Source organism: Takifugu flavidus, chromosome 22 (genome assembly GCF_003711565.1).
Source record: "Takifugu flavidus isolate HTHZ2018 chromosome 22, ASM371156v2, whole genome shotgun sequence".
NCBI lineage: Eukaryota > Metazoa > Chordata > Actinopteri > Tetraodontiformes > Tetraodontidae > Takifugu > Takifugu flavidus.
Window position 1 is genome coordinate 6,659,094 of NC_079541.1, and position 22,352 is coordinate 6,681,445.

Sequence of the window (22,352 nt, forward strand, 5' to 3'; positions counted from 1 at the left end):
CCTAAGGTGGCGTAAGGAAATGTTAATTTATTTATTTTACTGTACTTCTTAGAGGACAATGAATAACATATAAACTATGATCTCCTATCCTAGCTGTCTGATAATCAATATGCTTGTTCTTTCATCATAAATGTTTACTCTTGCTGCATAAATATTAAAACAAGGTAAACAAGGCTGAAGAAGAAAACATCCAAAGCAATAAATACCTTTTGTTGATGGTTTTGTCTCGTTTAACATAATGTTGGAAAAATATTGTGTTTGTTTGCATCTGTTAATTAATTCATTGTTCTGTTTTTGTATATAAACTGACAGTAAGACAACTTGTGTAAATAGTTTTCCTAGGCCTGCGATATGCACTGCAGTGTTAACGCCTGTGTTGCTGTTTTTGAGAGACCTATTCAACACCTAATGTCCAGCACCAAGAAACGCCGTACGCGGGGATAATGATATCGAGTGTAAACGTCACAAATTAAGAGGTTAAAACTCGCTTTTGGACGCACAGATTGACTTTATTTACTTTATGTTCGCCAGGGTCCCCAAGTTTTCCCCCATATTATTTTGAATATTACTGAATAACATGAATGAAATCAACACTAGCTTCTTGAAAGTCGACAACTGCACGACCCTGTGGTGCGGTGGAATTTATGCGTTTATACATTTTTAAACATAAATAATACTGTGGTTTTTAAAATGGGTCTTAGCTCAACCGTTTTGATTTAGACTTCCGGTCATGTGATCGTTCTTCTTCGCTGTCAGTAACAAGATGGACATCTGGCGATTATCCTCAGTACTTCCCCCACGTGGCTTTGTTTAGAACAACACAATATGAATAAATAGTAACTTACTTTTAATGACTTAATAATTGTCATTTTTGGGTTTAGCGTAACATTCAAATATACACAGTAATTCATAGTAATTCAAGCGGAATAATGACATTAAGACAGTTTAAACTCTGCTTGTTTATTGGCTGTCCACAAATGCATGTCATGGAACCACAGTGCAGCGCGAGTGGAAAATTGGTTTTTGTTGTTAAACTCCACCACATCCCTGCTTCTCACACATGTATAATTTATATTTCATATATATTTATATTTTGTACAATATACATTTTCTTAAAGGAAAAAAAAGCAAAACATTGCCCCTTCCCCTGCTGGATTTGAAGTCTAGTGAACATCCATGCATGTTCCACTGCGCCTAAGTGTTGTTTATTACCAGGAACAAATAGGCAGGCAAATAAATGTTGGGACAAACAAAGTCCTGGTGGACAAAGCACACATTCAAAGACGACAAACAAGGAAAGCCATTCCAATCAGCATTTAGCACTTTGACCCAGCATGGAATCAGCTTGGCCGAGCTAAAGTTAGCTCTATTTGCTAAACATCGATATTGATAAAAACAGACCAGTGTAACAAGTTTTGGGTCACAAAAACGACTGAAGCTGCTAAAGTGTGTGTGTTTGTGTGGCTACAGTAACACTGGCACCAAAGTGCTTGACATCATTAGGAACCTTTTTACCTCCGTGAGACAAAACGGTTTGCATCTTTGAGTTACATTTCAAAGTTTTTCAGCTTTGGGGACAAAAATCAACGAGTAGCTTCTCATGATGCCTCAAAAAAAAAAAAAAAAAAGAAAAGAAATTTACGCTCAGGCTGGTTATACCTCTTTCAGGTCATTTATAGTTTAGCTCTGTCCTGCAGTACTTTTTGCACTACTCAAAATTAATATTGCTTAGTTCCAAACACCTTTTTTATTCAACCTTTTTTGCTTTTGTAAAACAAAATAGCTGCAGAATGTAAAATAAAATATACAGCGCTATGTATGTAGGTAAGAAAATAAAGTCATAGCTGTGTTTTATTTTATTTACACTAAATTAGAACTTTTGTTTCCATTAAAGTCATTTTTCTCTTGGCCTAATATGCTTATTCCCAGCGCGACAGTGTTACGCCTGAAAACTCCGATTTCTGCAGAAACATTGACGCTCGAGGACGTTAAAGAGACATTTGAATCTGAGATGGGGAGGTATCTTTTTTTGATTTGTTGCCAGGCAACATTGCCCATCTTGTAGATATTCTGCATTTACAGTCATAAATAAATAACGTCTGTGGAAAATGGCGTCACTTGTTTTAATTAATTGACTTTGTTGTGTTGAAAAATAAATCAGGATTTTGCAGGAATGGCTAACAGAGCAGTGTGAGAGGCGGAGCTTCTGTCAACCAGATTACAATACCGCCTCAGAAGTGGGCGTGGCCTAATCGCTTTCTCACCAGGCTAATGTTGCTACACTCATTTGATACAAACTGAAACTGAACTCATCTAACATCAGAAAAGTGACACCTACACATGCAGAGCAGCAGAGATCAAAGAGAAGTAACTAAACAAATACGTGCTTGTTCAACCCTTCAGCGTGTCCACATGTCCGCCTCACTTTTATCATTAGACCCCCGCTCAGAGGTAAATGGGATGATGTCAAGTTTAACCTTTGACCTCTCTGAGCATCATTTTAGTAATGTTGCTAACTAAGTCATATCAGCATTTGGATGCCATGTGGACAGAAGAAGCTCAACTCTAACAAGCATCAAACTCACACCTCGGAGCAACACACCTTTATGCTGACCAACCATCCAGGGACGAACAGGCCACGCCCCCTGACTCACCTGAGCCCGGGCTCTCTCACTCAGGCTGTGACTGTTGAAGCTTCATTGAGAAAAGTTTCTAGTATTTTGTCTCGTGAGTGAATTTTCTTGTCGGTCTTTGATGCTTTGATATGTGACGTTTCACAGCTGAGTCAGATCAACGAGAAAGAACAAAAAATAATAATCTCACACAAAAATATTCCTGATTTTCTTTGATCTTTTAGAAATCTATGACTTTTAATCTTCAGAGATTAACTGCGACCTTTTATTTAATCTTTTATTTTATCATGATTTGGAATGACTGCTTTATTTAGCTGGACTCTTGGTGTCTGGGGAGATTTTTAAAAATGGTTTAGTCCCAGTGAAGAAGGGATGTGAGTTAATTTGCTGGAACAACAGGATGGAACATTTAGGCAGGATGGGAAATTCACTGAATTCTGGACAATTTGGTTTTAGGTGAAGGGTCAGATCTGGTGTTCAAGGACCAGCTGAAGGCAAGAATGGGTCCAGGTCTGAAGACAGGGTCCAACTGGACACACTCCCTCCCCAGGCTTGATCCCGGGATGTGGCCCCTGCTGGCCTACTTCATCCATCCGTCCCCTTTGTAAAGCAAGTCCACCTGAACCTTCATCACCTTGTCCAGCCTGACACGTCTACAGAGAAAACACAGGACAAAACTCGTCCGGCGTGCAGAAAGAGACGGCTGGAAAATATGCTTGTGTGTGTGTGTGGGGGGGGGGGGTGCATCCGTGGGGGTGGGGCACATTGGATGAAGGCGGCAGCAGCAGCGTTGGCAGTACGCTGTACATCCATTTACAAAAATCAGCAGAAAGAAGGACCGGCACGCTGACTTTGGGGACTTATTTACACGTGGAGATGAGAGCAGCCCGGCCAATCCTGATCCCAGCCGGCCACTTTTTCCCGCCACAGTCCCCGATGAGATGGTGGTCCGTTTGGCCACGCTGGGGCAGCTCAGTCGAGTGGCCGGCATGCACAAAAAAAACCCAAAAACAAACCGTTGTGGATTTCAATTCCCAGTTGTGTGTCCGCTCTCTCAGTGGGCCGTCCTGGTGGAAGTTCCTGTGATCAGTTTGGCCTGGGCAGGTGGAACACAGTGAAACATCCAACAGGGAAGTGACAGGAGTGTTCTGCCTGAAGCCTCCTGGCATTGCTACGCGTCACTTGTATTGGTTGTATAGCAGGATAATATTTTGGCATGTTTAAAACTACACGTCAGAGATGTCGAGTTAAAACTACTCTAAACTCTTTCACCGCCCTCCCAAAAAAGGTATTTCATGCACCTTTATAGAAAAAAACTGTTTGCTAATCACGTTTTAACTCAACAGGTGAGTTTTTATTGTTTTTGTTGCACGCCGATGATGTGATTGCTTCATCGGGCCGATTTAAAGGGAATCTCTCGCGGGGTGGGGGCAGGGCCGTATTGCGGGGTTTCAGAGGGGTCTTGTTCGAGGGGGGTTCCACGGGGTCACACCACGGAGCCCTTGGAGGTGGAGAGGTGGATGGAGCGGATTCGCATGGCCAGAGTTTTCTCCAGGTCGTGTAGGATGTCGGAGTAGATGCCGGGGCTGGACACAGGGCTCTCGGGGGGTGGGGGCTCGTACAGCAGCTGCTTGAAACTGTCCAGCTCGATCAGCAGCACCATGTTCTTCAGGAAGTAGCCCTCGATAAAAGCCGTGAGCTCAGAGGCCCCGAGGAACTGCGTCACGTAGGAAACAGCGTTTTAAGTCCAATACAACATAGCATGCAAGTGCAATACATGCTAACACTGCTAAGCATGTTAATAATTTGTTAGAGTTGGGAAATTTTATCTTACTTAGATAGCACTGGGAAAAAAAAGGCTCTCGTTGTCCACAAGCTAGCAGCTATGGCTAATTTGTACAGCAATCATTAAGATTAAGATTAAGATGAACTTTATTCATCCCCGTGGGGAAATTGAATTCAATCATGTCTCTGTCAGCTGTCTTTACTTCACAAGTTGTCACGTTGTTCTCACCCTGGCATGTTTGTAGAGGTCCACGCAGGTTTCCGTGGTGATGTTCTTGGAGCAGATGATCTCACAGTGTCTCTGAAGAGCCTCGAGCTGGAAGAACTTGGCGGCTGAGAGGAGCTGCGGGGGAAGAGGACAGCATCTGAAGACAAACGGCAAAGAGACGCTGACAGAGCCGCGTTTGTGCCTCTCGTACCTCCATAACTTCCGTGTTACGTATGTGCAGAGACTCTGTGCCTCCGCAGTACAAATACTGCATGACCAGCTGAAAAAGACAACACAGTTCCGTCATTAAATATGGACACAGACGTCAAACAGTGTTCATGGAACAACAGCCTCACGTGGAAAATGTTGTACTTGACGTGACTGATCTCAATACAGGTGTTCTCTGCAGCTGGGCGGTTCTGGAGGAGCGACTTAAACCTGGAGGGAACAGCAAGGAATCATGGGTATTAGATGGTATTATATAGTCAGATTCCCAGAGGAAGCCACATCTTTGATGTCTTCTTCAGGCTCTGCCTCTCTGGGATGTTCTCCCAGTCATGCTGCCAGCATTAATCGTATACTGCTGCATCGGCTGTTTGTTTTTAAAGACATAATTCTGCAAATCAATAAAGACTTAAGTTCCTCACCGGGCTGAAGCCGTGAACAACAACACTTTGTGTGCATAAAATGGTTTCCCCTCCACCAGGAAGGTGACATCAGACATCTCTTTGTTGTTCAGGAAGTGGGGGTCTGTAAAAAATAGATGGTTTATGTCGATCATTAACATATATATTTTTTAATGATAACATAAACATCCTTGTTTTAAATAGATTTCACAGGCAAAATACTCAGACATTCCACTAGATGGAGCTGCAGCCAAACTGATCTATTTCTACTTGAATTAAAATGTGTTTGACGACATTGAGCACATGAGATTGATCACTAACGGCAAAATCTCAGCACGGAAGCTGCCACAAAGATGCTCTCTAAAACAGGCTGCTCCACAAATGCAGAAATTTACAAACTTTCCTGACCCGTGTTAATATTATTTTTACAATTACATTAGGACTTAAATATAAATCCTCTTGCTGTACAACATTGCAGAATACATTTGAATTGAACAAAAAAATCCATGCCTCATTTTGCTGTTTCCTTTTAAATCTGCGGTGCAGGAAACTGTGAGCTGAAATCTACCAAAATGACTGAATACTGAATACCTTAATTAGAGTTGGTGTTTAGATATTAACACTGGTCAACCCAACATTTTAATTCAGCAAAGTACTATTTTTGTAAAAAAAAAAAAAAAAAACCTTCTCAGCAAACGAAAGTCTGACTCTCGCTGCCATAGGTTATTTTTAGCTGGAGCTCTTTACCTAAGCGGGAGGTCTGCTTCCTCTTGATCTCCGTCAGCTTGGGGATGGGGAAGGGGCCGTAACAGTGGGTGAAGATGACCGACAAATGCTGGCTTATCGCCTCGTTCTGCAGACAAACAGACTCAAGTCAGCACAAACTTCCCCACAAATCACCGCTTTTTAAGCAAATGCATGATAATGAGGCTCAGAGTGCATCTGGAAATATGCAGATGTGAGCGCTGATGTTAATGTCGCGGGGGGCGGTTTGTTCTCCCCTGTCCCGGTTTGTTTGATGTTCCGCTAATAAGCTTTTTGTTTACATGCAGACTAAAGAACCTTGCAGACTCGCAGGATCTGGAACATGAGCGGCAGGCCGTGCGTGAGCAGCTCCTCCGTGTACTCGTCCTCGTGGATGCAGCTGAAGTCCTTGAGGAGGCCCTGGATGAGCGGCCGGCGGTGCTGCACGAAGCAGGTCCGGAGGGTCTCCAGCCAGGTGTGCAGCGTCCAGGGAACGCCTGGGAAACGCCACACGGAGAGTGAATACACACATGTCCACACACGTCCACCCACAAACACACACATCAGAGGCAGGACAACAGAACAGACCATGTTCCCATCACCTCGTGGAGATCATGCTGAGAAAACATAAAAGGGCCACCTCTGAATACAATTAAAGGATGTCCAGCTCATAAATGGCCTGATGAGCCCAGAAGGACGTTTGTGTGAGATTAACATGACTGTGACTCGCCGTCCGGGAGGAAACAAGAACCGTCCTGAAAATTTAATCAGCGTCCAGAACGTTTTCAGCTCACGCTGCTTCCAGACGAACAGACAAACACTGTTGTGAGAGAAGTGGAATATTTGACAAATGGTATGGCCACACAGACACGGAGAACCGTCGTGATTTAGCGACAGCGATTGGCTACGTCGCGTGTGGGATCTTTGAGTTTGGAGCTTGTTGCATCCTCGCGTTCTAATTGTCTCATTAGCACCTCTGACTGAGCTATTAGCGCCTCAGATGAGGGGCCGTTGTCGGACACTAAGCAGCGGTTGCTGATGGCAGGTACAGGATGGGACAGGACAGTCACAGCGTGAGGACGTCTCCAGGACAGCTGGAGGCGAGGCGTGTGAAGCATGCATTAGTAAATCTGACCTAAGCTGCGGATGTCTATGGTGATGTCCACATGGCCGTGCTCTGCGCTATGGTACATGGCCTCTCTCAGGGCTCTCAGTTTGGCCTTTCCTGTTCGCAGCGTCCCACTGCTGTTGGCCTGCGGCGCCAGCCTCTTCTCCGCGTGATCCGAACCTTCGGCCAGGATCTCCTCCAGAGACAAGACGTCCCCTTTTTCTTTGTCCGACTGGGCCATGAGCTTGCGAAATACATTCCTAAAGGTAAGGAGAGTGAGAGAGCTGCGTGAGAAAACTCAAACAGAGAACAAGTGGATGCGGGCGATGGCCAGAGGCTCCTAAATTAAACAACTGGAGCTCTCAGGAACAATAGAATGAGAGACTATTCTTTGTCATATTAGCACAAATGTAGCTTAGCACATGGAGGCGGCGATGAGTCGCTTCCATCCAGATGAATTGCTGAGCTGCTCAACAGTTAGCTTAGCAACAGCAGCTCAATCTAAAGAATCTGCGGAATTTTCCAACTTTACGGTTCCCGGGCCCACCGAACCTATGTCATTACGGGACATTTTGGTAGTAAAAAAAAAGCAAAGCCACTTGTGTGAGCGGTGCCAACACCAAAGCACAAAAGGCAACTTCTGCATAAACCGATTAGCATAGAAGACATTTTAATTATGCATACGATCTAAAACGACCTCCAGATCTCTGACAGCGATCAACAATGCAGAAGAACTTTCCCGGCTACCATCTTGTAGTCAACCTGATTGATTTGGCTTTGAATGTTTCTTTTCTGAGAGCATCGTCTGGTAATTGTTTTTATAATGCTGTGTTGTCGGATTTGCCGCTCCGTTCCCTGAGAGCGCTCTCTTTGCTGAATGTTAATGGCCTTTTTCCTCCCTGGCTGCAGGAATGTGCTTTGAAGCTGGAGCATTAGCCGCGGCGCGCGCCACCGGGACAAAGATAGGAGCCCGACGCGCCGCTTTGTGACAGAGGCAGATCGATCAGGCCCGAGAGCGTAAATGGATCAATACCGCCGCGATGACGATCCGTCCCTCACCTACCTGTGGCCGTGTGATGCTGCCAGACTGAAGGAGTTCATGTCTCCCAGCGGAGCAGACGAGATGCCGTTTCGACACATGGTCCCGATCATGGGGTCAGCGCCTCGTTCCAGGAGCAAACTCACCAGCTCAAAGTTGCCTGAAAACAAAGCAGCAACCATCAGCATCAGGTCTCCTGAATACATTTATTCAACCATTTCTCACCACATTTGTCTTCAGGATTAAACATCTCCACTCACCGAATAAGTGATTCAGAAAACACTTATCTTAACATCAATTGTTAGACTCTGTTTGAATGAATGACCGTGACTGAAAGGGTTTGGGTTTCCACCGTCAATAAAAGGAGCTATTTTCCCCCTTCGAGATTTTACAGATCAAACGATTTGCAAAGTAATTATGAAAATGATCATCTCATTTCCAGGCTCTGCGTTTAAGCTAATCTAAGTAAAGATGTGAACGTAGTCTCTAATTAACCTTTCAAATATACATGCGGGTCAATTTTCACTCTAACCTTAAAGGTCATTTCAAACAATGACGCTCCGACAGCAAGGGAGCGATGATTTAATTAGCCGCTGCTTTCACAGAGTGAAAAAAGCCTTGTGGTGAACTTCACATCCGGCCTGCCGCGACCAATCGCGCGTATAGCAAGAATAAAAGTACTCGGGCCTCATTTGCACGTGCAGAACCCGAGACTCGTGGACCCTGCGTCCCCCGCTGCACGTTTCAAATCACCTGCAGCGGCGGCCAGCTGAAGCGGCGTCTCCGCGTAGTTCTCCGCCCCATCCTGCAGGGCGCCCTCCACATTCGCTCTGTTATCCAGCAGCAACTGTGGGAAAGGGGGGGGGGCACGGGGGAGAGAGGTGAGGAAGAAAACAAGTGAGAGGACGACGGTGTTATATTCGAGCTCTTCAAGTGGAAAAAAAAAACCTCAACTGTTCCCTGAACCAGCTCAATTAGCCTGAGCTGTGGACACTAAACACACCCCCAGCTATGCTCCTCATTATCTCCTCTCTCCTGGTTTCTTGTTCCTTCAGCGAGGAAATGCTTTTTTCTTCCGTCCCTTTCCAAAACAAACTCTGACTGTAGCGATGCAAATAAAAAAGGGAATCCTGAGGGCGCCGCTGCTGCTTCGGCCGGCTCACACGCGAGCTGCTGCGAGCAAATGGGTCCATCTGTTCCAGAAAAGGGTGAAACACTGAAGTTTGGCGTCCTTGAGGCTGCGAATCACCGAGCTGCTCTGTCCAGGGTGGGAAGACAGCCTCTGGAAGCGTCTCCCTCTTGATGCAGGACCATTCATTATTGAACAAACTAAAGGGCAGTTTAATTATTTCTTTTTCTGCCCAGCAGAGTTGGGACAAAGTGGTCATTTTAGTCTTTAGTCAGCTGGTCATAAATTCACCAAATGTATAACAACAGAGGTGCCAAATCTAAAGTTCAGCTTTGATTAACCCCCCACCAACTCATTTCTGTCCATATTTAGACTTTTTTAAAATATCTTTCAAAACCCTGACACAATTAGGAAATTAGGAGATTTAAAACATTGCTATTTCTTAATTCTGGTGCAAAGGTCAGGGCAAGCGCCACAGGTGAATGTCATAAGCGTCACTACCTGCACGACAGGGACGTGTCCGTGTAACACGGCGAAAGTGAGTGGCGTCCCCTGGCGCGTTTCAGGATAAACTGAGGGGTGCTTGTTTACTGTGCTTGGCACCTGGGAAGTCATAGGTGAAGTTCAGGGAGAGAGATATACAGCCATTAACATTGACAGCTCAGGGAGGTGTGGAGAGTGTGGGTTAGTGAGAAGCAGTATGCAGAGGGGGAGAAGTGTGAGCAGTTTCACGGGAGGTCGCCAGCAGCTGCCTCTGATCACAGGCGGATCAGGTAAACCCTCTTCAAATCCTAAATATTCATCCAATAATACTCTAAACATGATCAATACTGCCTCCAAAGCCTTTCCCGAATCAGCTGGATCCCACAAAAAAAAGCCCCTCCCCCCAGCGCTACACTGAAACCACAGAGAAAACGTAGGCCTGTTAGCATAGGCGGCTAACAGGGATGAGCGGTGCTGACTCAGGACCACAGCTCAGCCATGTTTATATTTTGTTAATGTGGAAGAGTTGAATACATTAGGCTTTCTGGGCTTTGCTCCAGAGTCAACACGCAAACGCCCTACACTGGAAATTCATGCACGCGTCACAAAGTTACTTTCGTTATGTTTTATTTGCTTGATCAGACAACAACGATGATGCTCTGACAGCTCTGCTGCTGGTACAACGTAAGTGCCCCCTGGTGGAGATTCGTGGTAAAGCCGGGGCACAGAGAGAGGAAACGCTTTCCATCTAATATTGAAATAAGCACAGTGGAGCTCATGCACAGCCTGCAGGAAATTACACTGTCGACACGTGTCCAGCAGCGATGATATTGATGCATTATTGATGAGGAAGCAAATGCATGCGCTCTAAACAGCTGCAGCGATTTAACTGTGGGAACGATCCCGAGCTGCTTATCAGTCCACGTTCACACAAAGCTGCCAAGAGGACGGAGAGCGTGCAGACAGCGGGCCAGATCGCAGAAAAAGAACAGCAAATCAAAAGAGTTTAATGGAGACACATCCATCAAATCAATGTGACACTGAGACTGACGACGTCCACTCAGCGCTGTACCTGACTGTTGATGTCGGCGCCTGCGTCCAGCAGCATCTGGACCATGGCCTCGTCCCCGCGCACGCAGGCATACATGAGAGGGGTCATCCCCTGCAGGCGGAGGAAGAGTTACAGGCTGCAGTTTCACTGGTTTGAGTTTTGAAAGGAACCTTGATCACATGAGAGCAGCAGCCACACAGGCTGCTGAGTGACACTCAGTAAAGTAAATAAGGAAAGAGCGCAGGGATGGACGGAAAAACTTTTCTTTTCGAGCCAGAGGCTTTTCCACCCACATGACCCTCCAGATACAGTTTATTATGACTGCTCTCTGCCTCTTGGCTAACATGCACGGCTCCAGCTGCACAGTCTGACAGCAGCAGCGCTGCCAACAGCCAAAAATGTACAAATATTCAAAATATCCCTCTGTTTATAGTGTTTTTTTTTACCAGTCAAGCTAAAAGAGGCTTGCATACACCACTGCCTCATCTTCAGCATCTTCGTGGAAAGGTTAAGGCAAAGAAATAAAGAGCAAATATGCCATAAAAGGAGCGTTTTCTATAGGAAACACAAGAACTGTAGCAAACTCTCATCAGATTCAGAATATGGCTGCTGATTGTAAAAAAAAAAGACCTGACAGGTTTTCTATCTCTTATTTAAATGATGATTGATCAGGATGCATCAGGACTGTGTAACTGTCCTGTTAGTGCAGAGGCCAAAGACCACGGCAGCGTGAAATTATCTAGCATTTAGAAGAAAATGATTTATTGCGAGAATAACAAAAGGCTCAATTATCCCACAAATATGCTAAATGTCTGAAATCCTGCAGCGCTGGCAGGTGTGGAAAACAGATGCAAGGTTTTAATGGTTATCATTTCGTGTTAATGTAAATGCGTGGTGAACAGGGATTTTACGGCTAGTTGCAAAGTCGTCTGGGAACATTAGCAGCTCTGAAGGAAAGCGTGCTCAGTTTCTCTAAATAAAACTTGACTATAAAAGCCCCCATACTAGCATGTATATTTGCACAATATTTAAGGGTCATTTATTTGTCTTTCTTAGAGTTTTAGTATGTTTTTAATTGTGTGTTCTGCCCTGATTGATCTCCCTCACCTGTGGCCCTGCCCCCTAACACATGACCACGCCCCGTCATCGATAACCCCGCCCCCTCACATCCTGCCATCTCTTTAAAAGCTCCCTGTCAGTGTTCAGCGCTGCCCTTCTGATGGTGTTAAATCCATAATTTCACTTCTCCAGCATGACCATCTGCTTTTTGTGCTTATAACATGATTAAAATACAAAGGTGACATTGGTCGGGAGCCTTGTTTTACTTTTGTTTTTACATTTTGAGATAAAACTGGGCCTTATGGTTTAATCAGGTGCGTGAATACTGTAGCAACTAAATAAATATACACAAACTGCAGTATTCTGGATTGACTAGACTGAATGCAGAACTTCCTGGTGTTCTCTGGTATGTTTTTACCAATAATCTACCTGAAAGAGCTTTACTTTCTCATTTTTTGCCTTTCACTTCTAACTTGTCAGCCAGTAACAAAGCTACATTTTTGATGTATGATGACAATTTACAGTTTCAATGGAACAGCTTGTGCTCAGTGGGTGATTTTATTGTGTTGAAGTCTTTAACCTTCCGTATATGTGTGTGTGTGTGTGTGTCCTGACCTGTTCGCTCATGCTGTTAATGCCATCAGGCCCCAGCAGGTTCACGGCCTGCTTGACCAGGTCAGTCCGGCCGCAGTTGAGCATCCTGAAGCCCAGATCCTGCAGGAACTTGGCCTCTGTGGAGGCGGCGTCCAGCTTTCTGGTGGCGCAGAAACAGTCCTCGGCCCTGCGGACGGATATAAGATCAACTACTTTGATGTGAAAAAGGCAGCAGACTGAAGCTGGCGCAAAGTTTGGTTTGACAGATTAAACATTTGAAATCATTAAGAGCAGAAGGAGAGGAAGGGAAAAAGCAAGGAGGTAGCGTTCCCGATGGATCCGATGCCAGGCTCCATTAGTCACTCCTGTCCTCGGCACGTCAGTGTCCCTAATGAAACGGATCACTTCCAACATGTCCTCCTACTGAAATCCTATCAGGACTCGTCTCGGAATCAAATTGGTGATGATTCATGATCACATCAGAAATGCAAGAAAACATTTATAAAGATTTTGTCTGATTTTCATGACAGGTTGCATTAGTTTCAGGGCTGATGGGGACATCTTCCTGTGGCGGGGGAGGGGTGTGAAAAGGTATCAGCACCTGGACCTGCCTTGAATTTCACCAGCCTTTATCCATCACACCTTATGAGGATTAAACAGTACATGATTGTCAGCCACGAAAAGGCCAGACTAAAGTGGTGGGTTTATTGGCCTCTGGAGCTGTATTTACTTTATTTGTCGAGGTTCGCAGTCCACGCCAGGGAGCAGCAGCCTCGCGGCCTGCCTCACGTCATCGCTGTCCACGGAGAAGCTGCGCCGGTGCTCCGTGTGGGCGACTGCCACCCGGATCCACTCCATCAGCGGAGGCAGTACCAGGAACGGCCTGTGGGGGGCGAGACGCACCATACATGTCAGAACATGGTGACTGTTAGAAGAAGAAATCGATATTCCTCATTTATAACTCCATGATGGGTTTAAGCTCGCTGACGTCTTCATATTTCATCATTTCTTACTTATCTGAGTCTATTTCTGTGTTTGTCAGCTAATCTGTCTCTGTTACACACACACACACACACACACACACACACACACACACACACACACACACACACTTAATTTGTTCTCACTGGATTTAATTTGATTCAATCAACTTTAATAATCCCAGAGGGAAATCCTGTTCAGCCGTCTGCCAGAACTGTACAAACATACATCCCATACATACAGGAGTTTATGATGAGGGTGTCAGTGGAAGCAAGAAGGTGCCTCCTGTATCAGCCTCCAAAGCCCAGAGGAGCCCCCCCAATAATAAATCTGGTCTCCATCGCAAGTAGAAGGCACAATAGACGATACACTAACAGATAACACACAATCAATTGTAAAAAGAGGATAGGGAGTTCACGTCCACAGGCCAGTATCCAGATTTAAAGGTCTGATATGGGGATGAATGACCTGGAATAGCGTTTGGCTCTCCGTGGTGGAGCTTTAAGACGAAGCCCCGACGGCACAAGCGCAGATTCAGATGACAAGATGCGGTCATGCTGATTCATGATCGCCTTTTCCAACCACACATTTATCCCAAAGGGAACTCCCGTCCTTCGTAGTGTTGCACACCAACTATTGTGGCAGCAGGTGAAGGGAAAAGTCAAAATACTTTCAAGAAAGTTAAAAAGGAGCACTATAGCTTCTTCCTGGCACTGATGGAGTTTAACTTCCTGAGCAGGTCGTTCCTCTGTTGGCACTTCTCAACAAAAGCACCTGTGCTGACATCAGATCTTGGGGTCGATGACATATGAAAATGCAATTTATAAAATGAAATAAAAAGAAGTCAAATTTGCAGGAGGCCTGACGCAGTTCTTACTGAAGTTAATGATTAGTTCTGGTTTTAGAGATATTCAGGTCCAGAAACTCCTGTCACACCAGCTGAGTGTATAGCTCGACCCCCTACCCCAACCCTGGGCCGAACCCTGATCCGTACAAGAGCATATGGTGCACCCACAGATGGCGTCAGGGCCTGCCGCCTTCCTATTGTTAGTCTATTTGAATAACATTGCAACCTGACGTTTCTTGAGGTTCAAAGAGAGTTCGTAACCCTGGGGATATTTTTTGGCAGCGTCAGGTCTTTCAAAAAGAGAAATAAGTATGAAAACAGTAAAAATCGCTGATTCCCGTAATTCCGATGTGTTTTTTTTTGCCACTTTCCTGTGTTGGTTGATGCATGCCTTTTTTTGCCAAGCAGCTTTCATGTTGTTGTTTAATTACAGTTCTACTTCTCCATTTTAGCTTCGACTAATTCTTTTCTAACTTCCCCAGGGACCTCAAAATATTCTTTTTCTTTTGGTGAGTGACCTCATGGGGGGCTTTGCTACCATTATCAGATCATCTTAAAGCTGATAAAATGCCCCGAATGTTTTCTATTCTCTTTACAAGCATTTATACAGAGAGTCTAGGCTAATTAGACCCCAGCAGCCTTAAAACGATATTAAAAGCACGAGTCTCTTACACTGTAAAAACCTTCAAAAACATTAAGATTGCTGATTGAATGAGGAAGTCCCCGCGTATGGTCCCTTCAATGTCACCTTCTGGCAAAAACCCTAGCACGAGTTTCAGAAAATGCCTCAGTGCTTCTGTAAACACACTAAATTCATGTTGGTTACACTTGTTTTCAAGTCAACGTTATTCATTCAGACCTGAGATTACGTAACAGGATCAAACCTTGAGCAGGACCAGAAGAGGCATCTGAATATGATCATTCTAAAGCTTATATGCTTCAAAACTCAATTATTGGTTGGAGGTGCTGTGGTTGCTTCTGTGGCTAGTCTGGGCTAAGCTAACTGAACATTTCTGAATCTTAGGTTAAAAGGAAAAATCTCTCCAGCTTCCATATTTTGCCTGACAGAAGGCTTATCCAAAGCCTCGCGGAGGGCAGTTTTATCTAATTAGATCATATTCTGCTTCCCTTTATATCCTGCTGTGTTCTTCTGCCCATTTTTCCTGCCTTCAGCCTTTCAGTGGAATGCTAAATAGGAAATTTCCTCTCTGGGGCACCCGAGTGCCTGATGACATGCCACTCTGCCTGACACTCCTCGCGCTCCCCAGAGTCAACAGGATGGAGTTTTTAGCTCCTGAGCGCGGAGGAAAGATGTTGGAATCTGTCCATCCGTCCAACCAAGTGAAGTCCCTGTTGTTCCCATCAATCTGTTCAACGCCCGGGGACGTGTCAGCGTCGTCCAGCCCACGCTGCTTCTTAAAAAACACTCGCGGAGGGCGAAAGGTTTGCACGAGGAAGCCAGAACACCTGGACTCACCAGGCTGAAGGCTCACGCAGGGCCTCACCTTGGCTCCGTCAATAATTCATGACCCCGACCAGGCGCGCGGACATGTCAAACCCGGCGAGCTGATGTTATAACAAAAGAATAAACGGCAGCCTCACCTCTCAGTCTGTAAGGTGACCTTGGAGGGCTCAACGTTGGGGTTCTCCCACTCCATCTGCGGGCAGTGCATGAAGTAGCACAGGGTGTAGAGGGCTTCGGGCTCCCAGTGGACCGTGGTGCTGCTCTTCTGGTGGACCGGGGTGCCATTGCTGGGGTTCTTGATGTGCAGCGGTTGGAGGTGGTGCATGGCCCGGGACACCAGGTCACCTGAAGACAGTGGGTAGCGATAGGAAGCTATATATTAGCATTAGCTACTGATGTGATGGAACTTCCTGTTCTCCTGATACATATTCCTGCACTTCTCATTGGCTGAGCCAGACATCTCTTGGTCTTGCCTTCCCTTTCTCACAGAACTATTACATTTGCCATATTTACAAATTGGTCAAATTGGTATATTTAACCCAAATTTCACCATTTTCTTAGTAAGTGTGCAGGTCCACAAAACTTCCACTTAAATCAGTTCTTCATTCAGGACAGAAGCCGGCCGCAGGTTCCACCTACTTCCTCTCAAGCAGGTCAGAAACTGGTTAGCTTAGTATGAAAAACGCACATGGCCACAAAATACTCATACACAAGAGAAAATGAAAATGATAAATTAGTCAAAACGAAATGAATAATTAAACCAGTTCTGTTTTTTTCTCCTGCGGAAAATCCCGTCCTTCTTCTTGTCACGAAGCTGCGTCTGAAAACGGTTCAGATCCAGCGAAGGTCAACCGCTCGACATTTGGACAAGTTGGCGGCAGATTATTAATGATGTCATTAGATGCACTAACGACGCTGCTCTGACAGGAAAACCCCCGCAGTGTTGATTTCTCTGAAAAAATAAGATTCCCGTGTGATGTAATTATTCACAAACTGGGCGCCAGGCATCTCTCATCTGGCTGGAGATTAGCCTGGCATGCACACGTGCGCCCTGAACGATCGCAGTGTCCCATCGGTTAACTAAATTAACCAAAACTCTGCTGCAGAAGTCTCTGCACAGAACTTTTTGAGGGCTCAGGGTGTCTCTGTGGGGGTCAGCGTGAGCTAAACGCTGCGCTGCTGCCCTGAATATAAAGCAGATAAATGAGCCATTAATAATGATGAAGACAGGAAAGCTAAATATGCAAATTCGCGACAAAACTCCCCAGTTAGACTGAAACTAAAGAAAGTGTAAAAGAGACATTAACTTCGGGAAGAGCCAGCGCTCCCCCCAGGTCTGCGGAACACGTTCATTAATAATAAAGCGGTTTTGTGCCGCCACAGACACCGTGGGCGCGGCTAAAATGCTGCTGATCCTCCGAACTCAGGTTAGACTGAGAACCCCCCGCCGTCATTAATTGTTAATTGTTCAGGTGGCTTTGGTTTGTCAGCAGCACAAGCCTTGCTGTAATTAACTAACGCTTCTGTGGGCTTCCTCTGTCTGCTTTTATGAATTAATTACAGGAGGGCGGCTAATGACTTTATTTAGCTGAGCCAAGTTCTTTATTGCTACAGACCAAAGCTGGATTATCGATCCAAACTTCACTAAAAGTCCTGAACTCGTCTGTCTGATCTCCCAAACCTGAACTGACAGATTAATGGATAGACATTGTATTATATCCCTCACTTAAAATGCTTAAATAATGCTTGGGTAACGTTCACCAGTGGGTTAGCATGCTAAAATAGAGACATTAGCAACCAATCACAGACTATTTTAAAGGCGTTTGCTTCTAAATTGTTAGGCTTTTCCGAGGTAATTGTAGGATAAGTGATTAGAAATCCTTTCTAATGTCTTCCATAAGCTTAATTAGCATTTCCTCCCTAACTCAGAGCACAAAACATCTTTTTTTTAAAAACGAAACAACTTTCTATATTTTTTATAAAGCCGGTCTCATTTGGTAAATGAAGAGTTCCAGAATTATAGCAGTAGGAATAATTAATGGGACTCCTGACAGTGTCGGGCTGCAATGAATTCAGTCATCCTGAAGCTGCTCAGCGTGGAGGCTCCACTGGGAAGGAGAGCCGGAATCCATCAACTCCAGCTTAATGGTTCTGAGGTGGATGAGACCATCACTGGGAATAATTCCACCCTTTAACAGCATCCATCCATCCACCCATCATCCATCCACCCATCATCCATCCATCCATCCACCCATCATCCATCCACCCATCATCCATCCATCCATCAACCCATCATCCATCCATCCATCCACCCATCATCCATCCACCCATCATCCATCCATCCACCATCATCCATCCATCCATCCATCCACTCACCCATCATCCATCCATCCATCCACCATCATCCATCCATCCATCCATCCATCCTCCATCCACCCATCATCCATCCATCCTCCACCCATCATCCATCCACCCATCATCCATCCATCCATCCATCCATCCATCATCCATCCATCCATCCATCCACCCACCCATCCATCATCCATCCATCCATCCACCCCCCATCCATCCATCCATCCATCCATCCATCCATCCATCCATCCACCCATCCATCCATCCATCCATCCACCCCCCACCCACCCATCCATCCGTCCATCCATCCACCCATCATCCATCCACCCATCATCCATCCATCTCCATCATCCATCCATCCATCCATCCATCCATCCCCATCCATCCATCCACCCATCCATCCATCCATCCATCCATCCATCCATCCATCCACCCATCATCCATCCATCCATCCATCATCCATCCATCCATCCACCCATCATCCATCCATCCATCCATCCATCCATCCATCCATCCATCCATCCATCCAGCCTTCCTTTCCTGCCACTTCCCCCCCCATCTCGTGGAATATGTCTTTTAGATTTAAAGTTGGAATAAATCAGACAGGCAGAAGCTGCCAGGAACACTACCAGCGTGTCTGACGCCATCTTTCCCGGCTGTGTCACCTCAGTGACGCTGACTGTTTCTTATTCATGCAAAATCTTAATGATGCTAAAACATTGTCGTACTTAAAAAAAAGCAGCTGTCTAAAATGATAATTCAGTCTGGAATAATTGGAATAACCTTTCTTTCTGTTTCCTCAGGAGAGGAGTTTGGGACACAGGCCTGTTTCAGTGATTTAACTCTCTAATAAACATGTTTAACTGTTTGCATGAGAACCTTTCATATCGCCTGACCAATATTAGGCAGAATCCGAGGCTCGTTAAGTCTGACTGGTATAAACAAAGACTAAAACACACTTCGGATGTGCTTTGGGAGCAGACTGCATCAGCCTGAGCACTAACTCATAATTCAACCTGACAAAGTGAACCCAGCTGACTTCTCTAACGCAAACCAAGACCACTGAAGTGAGACGATGTCCTCATGGCGGGGGCTGAGACGGACGACTCCTTTATTGTCCTCTGACGCACCGCCGTGGCCCTTCGTTCCCCCCCGGGGGTCCCGGCTCGGGCCATTTAATCATCACTGGGTAATACGAGCGACTTGGCGCTCGGCCCTGGGGGGGGGCATTAGCAAGTCCGTGGCATCTATTAATCACGGTCAATTACAGCGCATGTCATCATCAACACACAAGTAGCCAATAATTTCACCGCTTGAGCGGCTAATAATCTCCCGTATAAAACATCGTTAAGGCCGCGCTAGCGTCTGTTGATTGAAAGGTCGCAGCAGACGGGCTCAGGTCAGACGCTGCACTATTAACGCCACCACAAATGACATTGCTAAAGGTGTCGGGCGGCTTATTTTAAATGACAGACCACTAACGGCCGGAGCGGCATCTGTTTTAGGCCCACGGCAACAGAATACAGACTCACCTGCTGAAATATTTAGCTTCGAATTACAAACGATCTGCTGGCGTCTGAAAGGAACATCGCATTAATCCTGAGGTACGTGATCGAGGCGAGCCCGCTTTATTATTTATGTGATTTTAATGGAAGGTCAAAAATGCAGGGCTGTTATTTTACCTGACATCCTCCCCTGAGGACGTTTTACTCGATTTGAATGGAGGTCCATGATGCAAGAAGCTGCAACTTGTTGTTAAGATCGTCTTTAAGAGGACCTTGGTGGGATTTTCTGTCAAACCTGACAGGATCTGGATCTGAACAGCCCGGTGCACTGACCTTCCAAAGAGCTGCGGCGGCTCGTGCGAAGCCCCAGACTTCCCTCAAGAAAGTTTGCTCATTAACAGCTGTCATGAAACTGCAGAAAGTAACACAAAACCTTTCACGTTAATGAAGTTCCGAGGGCGTGAAGAGGCTGCAGAACCTCACATTTATCTGTTTCTTCGCAGTCATTTCAGATATTTCCCGTATTTCTGGCAAATACGGCCGGAGGCGATCACAGAAACTGTCGTTCTGTCCTCGTCATCCTTCTTCTAACGCACAGGAGGAGACTTTTAAATAGTTGCCACATTATCCCCGTTAATGGCTCTTCTGCGGGCTTCAATCTGTGGAGAACAGCCGAACGCTGCAGTTTAAAAACAAATAACTCGCATATGTGCGGTCAGGGACTTAAATGGTCTTTTTTTTATCGTCAAGATGTTTGTAAATGTGCTGCTCCTCCCTTTACTGGAGCACTACAAATGCCATCAGCAGAAATGTGACATTTAAGTAACATTCAGGGAACATATGAGTGTTGTTTACAACTGTTGTTTGCAGTGGCTGTTGTAACTAAAGAGCTGGAATGACAAATCATATTCATATTCTCTTGATAGAAAACCTTCATATATTCAATCCCAAAACAAGAAATTCAAGGCAAAAATGTCCTTTGAACCCTTGATAAAGAATTAATGTCCAGTTCTTCACTCCAGCAAACCATCCCAGCAAACCAAAAACCTCATACTCTATTAAATTAAAAACATTAAATCTCACCAGTGTAAGAACTGGAGAAATACCAGCATGTGTAAAACTGCCAGTATTGCATAAATGAGTAATGAGCAATACTGGGATGGAGGGCTGTTGTCGTGTTTCCAGCGCTGCAGCTAACAGCCATCGGTCTGCGTCAGCTGTCCCGTCTCTTCATTTGTCACTGGGAACAGTGGAGTGAGAGCTGGAAGCAGCCTGTTCAATTCAACGCCCTATTACCCCAAAACCTCCATTAGCACTTCTGGGCTGCCTCCAAAACACTCAAACCGTCTGCTTTATCTCTGCTGCTCGGTGCGGCGGCGGCAGCCTCGGTGCGGCGGCGCTGTGTTGTAAACAGCACCTGTCAGTCAGACGCTGGTGTAATGAAGCCAGGGGGCAGGTGTGAGTTCCACGCTCACCTGTCGGGTTGTTGCTAATAATTAACAAACGACATCTGTCGGTGGCTGTTGTGCTCCTCTGAAGTGGTGCCACGCACTCGAATGCTTACACATGCTGCAGGCCTGTAGGGTGGCTCCAATTAAAAGCCGTCACTCGAGCCGTGGCATCTTGTAGCAACGGCACGATCGGATACGCTCATGGGCAACAGGTGGAGACAAAGGTTGCAGACTGGTTGCACATGGCCAGAATCCGGAAAAACTTCAGCAACTGATGAGGAGGAAGCCAGCTTTGGTAACTTGTAGGTGCTAATTAACGCTGGGAATCGGCTAGCTTTGTTATGCTGTCGTGTAGTAAGCTAGCTAGCCTCACAGCGGAGCTAACAGCTAAAGCACAGCTTTCTTCTCAATGTAGGAAAAATGGTTCCATTAAAAAACACGATATTATGTAACAACTACAACATTTGTGTGATATTTGCTAAGAGAAAACCTACATTTACACCATTTACACACCGGTATGTAAAATCTTCAGTTTTTGTGCTTATTTTTATTCTAAGCTACACTCAGAAGGGTTTAAACTGACACTGCTACAAGGCCACAGTTCTAAGTGTCTGCTTGTTTTAGCAGAAACATTATATTTATACCGTAATATTGACTGTTTTAATCTGCAGTGTCCCACTGCTGCATTCTCAAGTCTGTTTGAGTCTCTGTTTGGACGCGAGTCAATCTTGGCTCTCCTTCTGCTTTCTGACAAATCCTGAGTTGGGAAGTAAACTTTTTATCCGCCGTCTGTCCTTGTGCTTCATTTGTGTTTAGACGGCGGTCTTTGAAATGATGTCAATGGATTTCAGAGTTTACAGGGATGCTGCTGAGGATCTAAGGTCAATAACAAGTCCTAGAATGCTCCTCTCAGATGATTCTCTGCCATTTAATCTCCACTGTGTGCATAGAATCCAGTGTATATTGGCAAACATCTATTATATTTGTAAGGCAATCCCATGTAGAGTACAGTAAGTTTATTTAGTTAAGTGCAACCATGCTTAGCGGCATAGCTTAAGTCATTTGCATACTCCACACGTTCCATTTTTAAAGTTTATCATCTTTTTCTCCTCAAATATTCTACAATAAAGCTGGTCTGACTGCATTGCTAAAAGATCTTTAAATACAGTCAGTCAGATTTGTGTGAAGCTAAAGTTTGGGTATCATCTGCATATAGAGGGAGTCACATAACTGTCTTCATCCATTCAGACCCGACCTTGAAGTGAGAAAGTCCTCTAGCGTGTGATGATGCA

The 22,352-nt window shown here is 45.3% G+C and overlaps 1 protein-coding gene across 2 annotated transcripts in view; it reads right to left on the minus strand.

Annotated features, from left to right (window-relative positions):
• Window positions 1-944: 944 nt before the first annotated feature.
• btbd11a (BTB (POZ) domain containing 11a) overlaps window positions 945-22,352 on the minus strand; it is a 72,536-nt gene continuing 51,128 nt past the window's right edge. Inside the window, exons 3-17 of one of the 2 annotated variants that reach the window (XM_057022248.1) lie at window positions 15,890-16,097; window positions 13,190-13,342; window positions 12,481-12,646; window positions 10,828-10,917; window positions 9,774-9,875; window positions 8,897-8,990; window positions 8,168-8,303; window positions 7,132-7,364; window positions 6,315-6,493; window positions 6,000-6,105; window positions 5,274-5,376; window positions 4,983-5,064; window positions 4,838-4,906; window positions 4,648-4,761; window positions 945-4,350 (exon numbers count right to left, since the gene is read on the minus strand). In XM_057022248.1, coding sequence (XP_056878228.1) covers window positions 4,120-4,350; window positions 4,648-4,761; window positions 4,838-4,906; window positions 4,983-5,064; window positions 5,274-5,376; window positions 6,000-6,105; window positions 6,315-6,493; window positions 7,132-7,364; window positions 8,168-8,303; window positions 8,897-8,990; window positions 9,774-9,875; window positions 10,828-10,917; window positions 12,481-12,646; window positions 13,190-13,342; window positions 15,890-16,097 — 2,066 coding nt within the window. In that variant the 3' untranslated portion in view covers window positions 945-4,119. The remainder of the gene's footprint in view (window positions 4,351-4,647; window positions 4,762-4,837; window positions 4,907-4,982; window positions 5,065-5,273; window positions 5,377-5,999; window positions 6,106-6,314; window positions 6,494-7,131; window positions 7,365-8,167; window positions 8,304-8,896; window positions 8,991-9,773; window positions 9,876-10,827; window positions 10,918-12,480; window positions 12,647-13,189; window positions 13,343-15,889; window positions 16,098-22,352) is intronic. The other variant, XM_057022249.1, reaches the window with a different exon arrangement.